General features: G+C 41.2%; 1 protein-coding gene across 6 annotated transcripts in view; it reads left to right on the forward strand.

Moving 5' to 3' along the window:
- The window catches only part of MID1 (midline 1), a 241068-nt gene that overhangs the window by 132363 nt on the left and 95772 nt on the right, over positions 1-12933 (forward strand). For 4 of the 6 annotated variants that reach the window (XM_083855465.1, XM_083855460.1, XM_083855463.1 and 1 more), the window contains exon 2: positions 10888-11603. In XM_083855465.1, coding sequence (XP_083711591.1) covers positions 10944-11603 — 660 coding nt within the window. In that variant the 5' untranslated portion in view covers positions 10888-10943. Of the gene's footprint in view, positions 1-485; positions 581-9409; positions 9432-10887; positions 11604-12933 lie in introns of those variants that run through there. The other 2 variants (XM_083855462.1, XM_083855464.1) reach the window with 2 other exon arrangements.

Genomic DNA, 12933 nt, shown 5'->3' on the forward strand with positions numbered 1-12933 from the left:
ACAGTAAAAAGGAAGTGATTATTTGCCATAAGTCTGTCGTGCAGAGTTCTGCCATTCTGGAGAGCAGCGAAGGTGGAAATGTTCCTTCTGAACGTGGCAGGTTTGGCCAGTCCAAGCCAGCCTCCCCTTACAGGGCTGGGTGCTGCCAGCCCCCAGGGCTGGGCTCACCCTCACCCAAGCCATGAGACAGCACTGTCCCACCACAGCCCTTGGCTTGCTGGCATGTTCTGGGAGAAGATTCATCTCTTCCTGCCTTCACCCCACCAGGGCTGACCCTCGGGAAGGAGAGGAGGTGTTTTGCTGTGGGTGCAGCACGAAGGGCTGGCTTTGGGAGCTCGGATCCTGGCGGAGACGGTTAGGTGGAGCGGGTTTTCCTGCAATTGTAGGGGAGATTTTCCTGTTGTGTTTCAGCCACAAGTGTCTTGCAGTTGCAGAAGCAGTCGGCGCTGCCACGGGATTGCTGGGATAGTGCCGGGGGCTCCTGCCTGTCCCCGCCGGGTGCCGGTGGTTTCCGAGGGTCGGTGCGGTCCCTGTCTCCGCAGCAATGCTCCCCGCAGAGGATGCAGGGCGGGATCCAGCGGTGGGTATGCGGCTGGGGGCCTCGCTGGGACTGGAGCACATGCACATGTGTACGCTTGCCATTGCGAGTAATTTAGGAAGTATTTTATAATGTGTTTAGCAGCCGTAGGGAGGAGTTGAGGTTTGCTCTGTTGCTGTGATGAATTATCTTTTTAGTACTAGAAAGCCTAGAAAAAAGGAGACATTTTTCATCTTGTGTTTTCAAACAAGAACTTATTGTCTTGTTAGTTGTCATAAAACCAGTTAGAGAGATAAAGGAGCATTAGCATCTGCATAGTGTTAACAACATCTGGAACATAATAATTCTGTTTTTAAAATAACAGATGAAAGCTAAGATACATGTTTACATCAGTAAAATTTTAAAAATGCAATTCCCTGAAGCCTACTTCAGCCCTTGTGCAAAGTCTTTCAAATTCCATTTGCTTATTTGTAAATGATAAAGTTACATAACCTAAAGCAGTGACATGCTCCAAGTATGATGGCTGAAAGGTGGTGTTTTTTCAAAGGATGTACATTTGGCACCAGTGTGCTCAGGCTGATGGTCTGGTCACTACGGTTATTTCGTATGCAAATTCGACATCCACAAAAGCCCACAAAATGCAGCACACATTTAGGAGAATCAGCAGCATCTATAGCTCATAGGTACAGAATCATCGTGTGATTTTCCCAGTAAAATAGTTCAAGACAAACTGTTGTCTGAGGATAAGGTGACACTCAGTGATGTTTGAAAGTAGGTATTTATGAAGCTGCTGGAGGAAAAAGCTGGAAGCTGTGCAGATGCATACCAGTAGCTCTTTCTCAAGTGCCACTCTAGTTATTTCAGTAACACTGACCTGCTTGCCAGCTGACAGGAAATGTACAATTTTGTTGGTTTTTTTTTTTTTTTTTACATAAACTGTGAGACCTTTTATGTAATTGATGAAGAACATCTAAAGGGATATAATTAAGCTATTGTTTTCTCTTTCAATTCTCTCTTAAAAGCTACTAAACTATTTTGTGAGTGATATTGAGAACCTTTTATTTGAGAGGTCTATTGGTGGTATTGATACAGTAATTCAGAAGCAGAACTATCCAAAACCAGAAAAATCCCTGCTCAGTGGTGTCAGCTGGAAAGCGGTTGCTCTGGGATTTTTCTTCTGCAACTCAACTCAGTTTTCCTTGTCTCCTCTTGGGATTTTTAATTAGAGAACAATAGAAATTAAGTGTATTCAAAGATATTTATTGGAAGAAATTTGACTAAACAAGTGATGTTGAGAACATAAGCACAAAAAGGAATAGATGTTAGATTCTCTATTTTCTCTTTTTATAGCTCAAGAACACTGGAAAAAGTTACTTGTTAGTTGATGTAGTCTTAATTTCTTAGATTCTTAAGTTTCTTTCATACCTGGACTAAAACAAACATATCTAGTAAGCACAGACCACTTAATACTAAAGATAATCTCAAATAATTTAAATCAGATGGCTTTAGAGATGGCCATTTCTTTCGATGGATTTCCAAGGGACTATAGAAACCTGTTCAGATGAAAGCCACCACTTGCATTTAGGAACCACTATGCTGCAAGACAGGATTGCATTGGCATATTTTTTCACTTTGTGATTTGCTACCAGGTACTTGCGGATTTCTGTTCTGGTCTACAGAGTTGAAGAACACTCCTAAAAATTATTCTGCTAATGCTGAACAGCAGCCTGGTACCCCAAGCTGTGGTGGTAGAAACATGCCCATGGTGGCCCCAGTGACAGCAGTAAGACAGGAAATGTCCCCACTCCTCTCAGAGCTGGACTCAGGGTCTGGCAAGGGCCGATGTGAAGTTTCTCTTTCCTAATGCAGTAGTCCTCCTGCTGATTCACATTTTATTATTCTCAGGCCCAGGAAGCCTGAGCTGTGTGTTTCCTCCATTGGTGACAGGTTTCTGTCAGGGATCTAAAACAGATAACCTTCAGAACACAGATGTAATTTGTTCCTTATCATCCACCTTCCCATTGTTCACAGCTAATTTCCTCTTCTAAGGACCTGATTAAAGTCTTGATTTTTAAATACATCATTGATCTTAGGGAGTTCAGTGTACTGAGAGTACAGCAGGCATAAATTACAAGGACATCTTCAGTGTTAGAGAGTAGAAGGGTTTTTTTGCAAAAGCCAGAATCTCTTAGTATTCTATGTAAATGTACAGAGCAGAACTCTGAGAAAATGTGTTCATTCCTTTAAAAAAAATCTTTTATAGGCTTTTTTAAGGACCAGGGAATCAGGACAGTGAGAGGTTAACACTCTGTTTTGTAATATGATTATAAATACAAGAGCCTTTAGTTATCAAAAATACATCTTGCAGGTAGTTTAAGTTCAGAACTCTCTGTGGTGGGTTGAGGTTGCACCTTTATACCTGTATCAGTTCCTGGGACATTTATTGCTGTTATTTTAAATGTTCTCTCTGATAAGAAAGTAGACCCTGTTATTCTTTCGTGAGAAATTAAAATGTCATTATCTAGGTGAAAACATTATCTAGGTGAACTGTAATACTCATGATTCCCTTTACTTAGCTGTGGTGAAAGACTTCATAAAACAACTTGGTGGGAAGAGAATAATTTTTCTGCCACCCTAATACATCCTCTGAAAACTCTCAGCAGCTTAATGGCTCCAGAGTTTCCAAGCTGCATTAAAGTATCTGTGTGTGACTAGAAGGAATGTGTTGGAACACATAATTTCTGAGCATTTCTGTTGCTGTATCCTCTATGTTAAAAATCAGGGTGTGCTGTATCACCTAAGGCATTACACAAGCTGGGGATATGTGAGAGATTTCCAACTCTGTACTGCAACTAAAGCCTTAGGAAAACTGGTGGTTTGGGCGGGTAAAATTATTTTACCTTCCTTTTGCTGTGGAGTGGCACCTATATCAGGGAAACTCTTCACTTGAAATGAGTGAGGAAAAAAGAATGGTGTGACACATAGCAATTTGTCCCCTTTGGTAAGTTTTTGCTGTTGTTCCAGCTGTTGTTTTCCATGCTGCCAGTATCAGACCATGATGTGAACTTGTTATTTGTTCCTATATAGCTATTATATACCCCAGAATAAATACCACTTTCTCAAATGAAGAGTGCGAATTTAGTTGAGGAGGTTTTTGGAACAGACTTTCAACCATAAATTTAATTGGAGGTCACATGTGCTACAGATTAAACAATTCATTGCTTTCCTTCCCCTGAAGAATTCTGAGGAAATATTAAATCTTGTATCTAAAGAATGTAAAGCTACAGGAGTTGCAAAAACATTAAGAATAAAGACCTAAAAGCATTCCAAGTGTATAGTAGTCTAGGTTTATGTGCACATGTAATATTGTACCTAATATATTACTATATATAATATTAAATCAGCAATTTATTGATTTCTTTGGGATTTACAGGATAATAATTTTTTCTAGTCTGTTAGTTTTGAGAAGGAATATGTGGTGTTGTGCCAAAAACCTTAATTCTGTGAGATGCTCTTGTCTCACTGAATAGCATAACAGGATTCATCTTTTTGAAAATGCATTCTCATACTAGCATATGTTCCAACCAGAAAGGGATGTTGTCAAGGCTTTATAACACTGCAAACAGCTTAGCAGGCGTGCTTTTGCTGTATTGATATCATTTAAATGTTGCAAACAACTATCTCAACATTATGGAAAGGCTGCATGTAACTTCTAGGCAAGGCAGATGATAATTTTTCTGTCAATGAAAATGTATGAATCAAATTAACTAGTAATTTTCTTTCATGCTGATCATTTGTTTTTGCATTTTGGGAGCTGTTGAACAGACACTATTTTTTGAATATTTATTAATTCTCACTGCTTTGATAACAGACAGTGGGAAAACAAGTATTTGCTTGCTTCAGGGTGAGTGCAGCCTGCTTTCTTCACTGCTATAGAAGTTTCCATGAAACATTTCTAAAAAAAAAAAAAAAAAAAAAAAATTAAGTTGGATTATTAGTTCTTTTTGCACTACTCACACAAACTATATTATTTCCATTAATATCTCACTAGCTGTGCTGTTGGCAACTGCTAACATCACGAGTACTCACAAGCTTCAATATCTGTGCTGCAGAAGGTAAAATCTGTAATGGACTAGGGATCACCTGGGCAATGCAGGAGTTCTTCAGTTTAATTACACTTGAAATGTTGATTGAATGGGCTGTGGAACAATCACATTCATTTGTTGGAAAGAAAAGTTGTTCCCGAGACAATTTTGTGTATATCCTAGAAAATTATAGAAAATGGCAAAAAAAAATAGTATTTCCTTATATTTTTTTCACTGTTAACTGAAGGAATTGAAAGCTGGGGTTTTTTTTAATAGCCTGTAGAAAGTTTATTACAAGAACAAAAATTAAAAATGTTACTTTTGCTGTTCACTTAACAGAAAAGCGTTGCGACTTTTAAAACTAAAGCTCTGTGTTATGGTAGTAACCTGCTTAAGCATTCCATAGATTACTCAGGAATAGTGTGGGTGCTGACTGCAATTCCCCTTGTACTATAAACCTAGGATACATGCATATATGGACACGCCTATGCATGCACAACTCATTTTATTGCATTTCATACTTGCGTATTTATATTTTGTGTTCCATTTCTTTTCATATTCACATAATGGCAGTTAAATGCATTTCATTTTCTACCCAAAAAGGTTGCCAAGTTTTTTTAACAAAAAACCTTAATCTTCAGGTGCTTAATCTTTAAATTAGCCAGTGGTCTTGTGTCCATTCTGTGTATGAGTCTGAAGGACCAGGGTTGAAATGGCCTTACTGTAGCAGCCTTTCCATAGTAGTCTTAACACTAAATTGTTAGAAAACATGACTAGGAAAAATGCTATTCAAGCCTGCTTAGGCATATTTTGGCTATAATTCACCAAACCACTGCAAACTGTGATTTTACCAGAGAAGATTCTCAAGGAATTTTGGAATGTGTCACAAGTCCAAATCTTTTGGCCAATGCTATTTGTTAGTAAGATGCTTAAAATTTTTAGAATGGCCTACAGCTTCCTCCTCCTACGATGGGACTGAGTTCACTACGATTCAAATGAAACAGCTTTAATTCATGCCATGAGCTCCACCTTTACAAGACTGAAAAGTGAAGTTTTCTAGGACATTGTTTTCCAGTGCTTTTCCACTCCTGGTAGATTCTGTTCTCACTTGTCTTGAAGGTTCTAGGACCAGCTGGAATATAAGAAGAGCAGGAGACACTGTGTGGCATGCTAAAACATTGCCTGCTAACTTTATTGTAATAGCTAGGGATTTATTCAGTGTGGGGAGAATTCTGTAGTGTTTTACTGACCAAAAGTGATCTCAATACACTAGAATTTTTGACATATTCATTTATAAATGTAGTTTTATACTTGTGGTGAGTTGACCGTGGCTGGGTGCCAAGTGCCGACCAAAGCTGCTCTGTTACTCTCCTCCTCAGCTGAGCCAGGGAGAATAAATGTAATGAAAGGCTGATGGGTCAAGGTAAGGGCATGAAGAGATCACTCACCAGTTACTGTCCTAGGCAAAACAGACTTGACTTAGGAGAATTAATTTAACTTTTACCAATCAAATCAGAATCAGGTAATGAGAAATAAAATACCTTCCCCTCCACCCCTTCTTCCCAGGCTTAATGATTTTTCTGCTTTGCTCTCCCTAGCAGCAGTGGGAGATGGGGAACAGGGGTTGCAGTCAATACATCACACATTTTTTCTGCTTCTCCTTCCTCCTCAGATGGAGGACTCCTCACACGCTTCCCTGGCTCTGGTGTGGGGTCCATCCCATAGGAGACAGTAATTCTTACAAGAACTTTTGCATGGGTCCTTCCCACAGGGTGCAGTTCTTCACACACTCTGCAGTGTGGGTCCCTTCCACACAGTGCAGTCCTTCAGGAACAGGCTGTTCCAACATGAGTCCCTCATGGGTCACAAGTCCTGCCAGGAATCTGCTCCAGCATAAGCTTCCCACAGGGTCACAGGCTGCTTTTGGCATTCACCCGCTGTGGTGTGCAGTCTTGTTAGGGCTGCAGGTGGATCTTTGTTCCACCATGAACCTCTGCAGGCTGCGGGGGGGGGGGGGGGGGGCCAGTCTGCCTCACCATGGTCTTCACCGTGGGTTTGTGTGGAAAAAATTCACATTGCCAGAGTTTTATATCTGGAAAAGAGACAGAGGAGTCCTGTAACTTTATTTATGAACAAAGGGAGAGGCCATAGGGTGTCTCTTCATGGGGTGTCTCAGATTGTTGGAGGACGCAGCCTCCTTTTCATCCCAATTTTCTGGCCACACCCCTCTCTCCCTTTTCCCATTGGCTAAGGCACTTGGAAGGTACAGACTTCCCAATCCACCTATTATATGTCCCCTTTAACATGCACGCACAAACACCCTTTGAATAACATAGCTCTATTAAGTCTTTGTTCTTCTTCTCAAAGTCCAGAAATTTAACACGACCTTGGCAGAGTAGCAGTCCACGTCAATTAGTAAAATTTTCTGAAACTCATGGTTTCTCCTGTTACTAGCATACCTACAAGTCCCTAGGCCCTATCTGCAACCAGATTCACACCATCTGTTTGTAAAGACACATTCGTCTTATTCCTTTCAGGTTGCAGGAGAATCTGCACCTGGAGCATCTCCTCCCTCTTGTTATTCATTGTCCTTGTTGTCTGCAAAACTGTTTTTCTCACATATTCTCACTCCCTTTTTTTCTGGCTTCAATTGCTTCTCTGCAGTAATTTTTTTCCTTTCCTAAATCTGTTATCTCAGAAGTGATCCCACTGTTGCTGCTGGGCTATGTCTTGGCAAATGAAGGTGTTAATCCCCCCTACAAAATATGTCATGTTTGTAAGAGAGGTACAGAGATGGTAATTCCACTAATGTTAATAGAAGTCCTGCAATGAACCAGATTGATGTTGGGATTTAATTTACTGTATGTTTACAACATACTGCATAACTAATCATTATGTGCCTGGGGAGATGTCACAAATTCAAAGTTACTTAAGTATATTTTTGTTGTTTAAATAACATTTGTTTTGACAATCACTTCTATTTTGGTATCTACTCTTAAAAGTACCTCCCGTGGGTAGAAAAATAATACTTGTCATTTCAATGACATTTTGGTAATAATATGATTTTCTGCCAGTAATTCCATATTTTTGCAAAGAGGAAATTGTGTACTTCACTCCTTTCTGTATCTGGAGGCTATGTGCCTTTGAATTTCTGAGCTAGGTTGAATATGGAATACAGCCCTATGCATATATAAACCATGCATATTGTGTTTCTGCCTAATCTTCCAGTTTTCTGTAGCTGTGGTTTCTCTACCATTCTCAAGGAAAAAAGAAAAACCCAAACTCAGTATGAAACCTTAAGGCAAGGGCCAGTGAGTTTGAAAGATTTTGTAGCTGGATCATCAGCACACTGATCTGTATTTTAGGCACCTACTTAAATGTGAAAGCAGAATTGCAGTGGATTAGAGTAATCATCTTATTGTCCAGAAAATGCAGCCCATCTTTGGTGAGGGGCTCTCAAAGGATTCGTTATTCAGTCCTAGATGTGGTGTGTTTTGACTTATTTGCAATGCGAAACAAAACAGGGAAATGTAATTTTTTTTTTGGTTTCTATCAGTGTTCTCAGCTTTGTTTACCTTGGAAGATAGGTTCTTATTCTGAGACGTTTACAGTCTGAGATCAGATTTTGGCACCCTTGCTCATATTGAATAGCATTAGTTAAGGCTCAGCTGCTGCTCATTCAGGTCAGATAGATTAGAGTTAGTCATCAATTGAGATGGTGGTATTTGTGTAGAGCCCCGATGGTGATTCAAACATCTTTCTGTGAGGCAGTGATGCAAATGTTTTTCTGCTGCTTCTAGCTGTTTTATCTATACCTCTCTTTTATATGAATACCATAAAAAAGCCTTTGCTTTAAAAAAGTGCTTTAAGAGGGAAACAGGATGAATAAAACTGTTTGGCTAATGGAGGAGCATGAGGAATTTTGTTCAGAAAGATTAACATAGAAGAAAGCCCTGTATTCTGAACATAGTCCTAAGAAACAAACCTTAAAGGCTGGCCAGTTTTCACAGGGCTGCCAATAGATGAGCAATGATTAGTTTGTCTTTTTAAACGTTGTCTCCTGCCAAACTCAAATCCCTTTCTCCCTTTTCCAGTACAGCATTCAGCCTGCTGGGTAAGGGAATGATGAGCTAGACAGTTGTGGTGTGGAAAGGATTCAAACAATGTGAATGAGATTTTGATCTTCTGGGACTTCTGTGGGACAGAGAGTGAAGAGGAGGAAAGACAAACTGGTCTTCATTTGCAGAAAAGGCTTTAATCTCTTCTGTTCTGTATGGCTATGGCTGAGAGGGGAGTTGTCTTCCTGCTTATATTAAATTTCCAGACATTTAATTTTGACCAGATGCACTGTGCAATTATGGCAGCTGATGGATAGCTAGAAATGAATTAGTCTTTGGCAAACTGAACTTTATTTCAAGAAAGATCAGCATCATGGAAGATACAGGGAAGCAAATTTTGTGATAGGGTCAGTGCATTTTTTAAATGCTCAGATTTCTTGGCAGAATAAAAGGACGCATTAGTGGAAAGAGGCAAAGTATCCTCATTTCTAGGCATACATCTGGAACAGACGCCTTGCTGCTCTTCCCACACAGCAAGAAGGACTAAATACCAATGGTGAAGTCTGAACCTTGCCTCTGTTTTCTGAACTTTCCTTTTTGCTTTGGTTCGTGCTGAGGTTATAGGTAGCATTCCTGTCACTGCCACCACGCTCCCCACACTAATTGTCATGAAGCACAGAAGATTCAAGCGTGCTTGGTTCCCAAGGCTGCTAATGAGCCCTGAGTTTTTCTCACCCTTAATGAATCGAGGTTTGTTTGTGGGAGATTCTTGTCCTTCTGTCTTTTTCCCTGGCCAGGGGAGGAGTCAAGAGTTCACACAACTGAACAATGACATTACAGTGTAAAGACGATGCAGCTGTGCCATCTGAAGCCATCCTCAGTTATGAGCAACAAAGCTTAAATAGATTGTACTGTGAAGAGGTACAGCTCTGTGAGTGTGAAGCATAGATTTTGCTTCTGCTTCACTGACCTGTCTGCTTGCAGCAGTGACGGGTCCTTGACGGGAGCTTAGGCAGGGAGAGTCGCGTAGGGCGACTCTTTCAAAACCATTCTCTGTAACACTGAGCGCAGGAAAAGAAGCAAAATGAAGTTTCAGTTGATCTCTGATGGGGGTGTAGTGCTGCCTTCTCCAGAAAAATCTCATGCCCTCCATTCAAAAATTGTTGATTCCTGTCCAAATCCACTTCAGGGGTTTAATAAGGTCATTAAAGCAAGCCATAGTTTATATGTTTTAGCAGTAGAGAGTACTTACACAAAAGTGGATACTTACACAAGCTCCTTCTAGGCAAATCACACATTTCACTATCTTACTGTCTAGAGGCTTGTCTTTTATTAGAGGTTGGGATCATCACTAATTTGGGCTGAACTACTGTTTGGCATCTAGCTAAATCTGCTTCTTTTAGGCATTTCAGTTACAACATTGTGTGCTCCCGTGGCTATAATAATCTTACTACAAACATGTGCGTGATATGCTTTTTGGTATATGTATACAGGTATATATGCACAAAAATATAGGTGCACATAAATACAGCTGCATGTGTCCTTGAAATACATAAGAGTATATCAGTACGTGATAAATAGCCTAAATATATGTAGGATATCAGATGCTAGAAATATTATTCCTTGTGTTTATATCCATATATATATTGCACAAAATGCAGACATGCATTCTAAATGCTATGCTATTAAAATAGTAGCAAGCGAAAATTTCAATCTGATAAAATAACTCTTTTAATGCTAATAGAGATTTTAAATTTATCAGTTGTACTCTGGACTAATCCTTGCAAAATGCCATACAAAGTTGAAGGATTTTTTAAAAAAGTTTTACTAATAAATGAGTGAAGCCAAAAGCAGCGTCTGCAAAAGAAATCTAATTTTGCTGCAATGGGCTGTTTGAAGTTCATAATTTTGAATTTTAATAATTCACAGAAACATCTGCTGTTTTCCTTGATCGCATAAAAGAGAAAGGGAAAGAGAAAAAAATAAAGAACATTTGGGCTTTTTCATTCTTAAGTGAACAGAGAGGGGAGAAATAAAACAGTTTAAATACCTTGATGTGTGTATGTGCAGGTTCAAAACTTTTGATTGCTCTCCCGCCCGGCATGGTGGGTTGACAGACCAGGGAGCAGTGGCGAAAGTTGACAACCCCCCATGGCTGACCCCTCATGTTTTCTCTTGCCTAATCGAATTTTACATGTGTTTCCAGATAGCTGATCAGCTTCCCTGGATTTCGCTGACGCCACAGGAAAGCTTTGCCTGAAGATGGAAACACTGGAGTCAGAACTGACCTGCCCTATCTGTCTGGAGCTGTTTGAAGACCCGCTGCTGCTGCCTTGCGCTCACAGCCTCTGCTTCAACTGCGCGCACCGCATCCTGGTCTCCCACTGCGCCACCAACGAGCCAGTGGAGTCTATCACCGCCTTCCAGTGCCCGACCTGCCGCTATGTCATCACCCTCAGCCAGCGCGGTCTAGACGGGCTCAAGCGCAACGTCACCCTGCAGAACATCATCGACAGGTTCCAGAAAGCCTCGGTCAGTGGGCCCAACTCCCCCAGCGAGACCCGCCGGGAGCGGGCGTTCGATAACAACAGCATGTCGTCCTGCGAGAAGGTGCTCTGCCAGTTCTGCGACCAGGACCCTGCACAGGAGGCAGTGAAAACCTGCGTTACCTGCGAGGTGTCCTACTGCGAGGATTGTCTCAAAGCCACTCACCCCAATAAGAAGCCATTCACCGGCCACCGTCTCATCGAGCCTATCCCAGACTCTCACATCAGGGGATTAATGTGCTTGGAGCATGAGGATGAGAAAGTTAACATGTACTGTGTGACTGATGACCAGTTAATTTGTGCCTTGTGTAAACTGGTCGGGCGACACCGTGACCATCAGGTGGCAGCTTTAAGTGACCGCTATGACAAGCTAAAGGTCAGTGTTACCTATCAGCTTTTTAGCCAAACAGTGTGTAGTTGGGAAGGAAAATAACCCTTTGATTGCATGCTAAACTCCTCATTCCGGCAGTGGTTGGGAAAGGCAGATGTACGATCTCTAATCATATGAGATACGTATACAGGTCTGTATGTGAATTTGTTCACCACGTAAAAGGTGCCAGATTTTACTTAAGAAAAAATTCCTCACTTGTGTTTGGGCTTCTCTAAAGCTTTCATAAGGAATATGCAGTGTAAAGTCCTGTTTAGGTGAATTTTCTTATCTACCTGCAGCTGGCAAGGTTCAGTGCTGACTACACATACACAAACACTGATTGAAATGTCATGTATTCTTTGCATACACTTGGTGTTGATTATTTTCCATTGGGTTGCTTTCGTTGTGAAAAGCCCTGCACATCACTACTAACACGAGATGCATTTATTTGTGTCAGCTTCAGAGATGCCAGCTGCCCATCCAGCCAGGGAAGCTGAACGCCGGCACTGCTCTTCCCGCGCTGCCTCCCACCAGGCTCGCAGGCAGTGCAATCCTAGAAACAATGCCAAAATTGTTTGTGATCTTTTTGCAGCATTCCCACGGTTCAGCAAGCTTCTGGCATACCTCCTACCAGGTAGCTTGGAGGCTTCCACAGCCTGGCCCTGTACAGGACACCCTGAGCAAGGCAGCAGTGGGCAGCCGGGTCTCAGGGTGCTCTGGAGGATCTCCAGGCTGCCAGGAGAGGCAGAGGTCCTGCTGAACATTAAGGCCAAGGCAGGTGACCTCACCCCACCTGAGTGTACATTTCTCTCATGCTGATTCCCGTGCTGCTGCAGAGCCAAGGAAGGAATTAGGCATCCCACATTTTCCTCCACCCACTCCCTCCGCATGGTCTGCATGTGCTGTGTGCAGCTGTGGGGGGAGTTTTTGAACATATTCTGCAATCCAGAAATCACAAGCCTGGTTTATCTACCAGCCTTCCCACACAGAATTTTGAACATGGAAAAAAAAAAAGAATTATAGGTTTAACTAACTTAAATACTTTCAGATTAAAGAGTGTGGCTGCACTCATGCCTAAGATAACTTTAGGTGCTTGCTGGTGAAATCTACGCACACATTCTGTGTAGGTTTTGTGCCTCTATGCTTATGCAAACATGGGCATCATGTTCTACGATTATAATAACACAATGAAAGACATTTCTTTACCTGGACCTGATAACTTTCTTTCACCTCTTAAAGACTTTTATTTACCAAAGAGTTGTTATTTTTGCCTTTTTTTTTTTTTTTTTCTGAACTAATTTGTTATTGTAATAGTTTTGTTGTTGATAACATTAGC

This window comes from Zosterops lateralis (assembly GCF_965231275.1).
Source record: "Zosterops lateralis genome assembly, chromosome: 2".
In the NCBI taxonomy this organism is placed as follows: Eukaryota; Metazoa; Chordata; class Aves; order Passeriformes; family Zosteropidae; genus Zosterops; species Zosterops lateralis.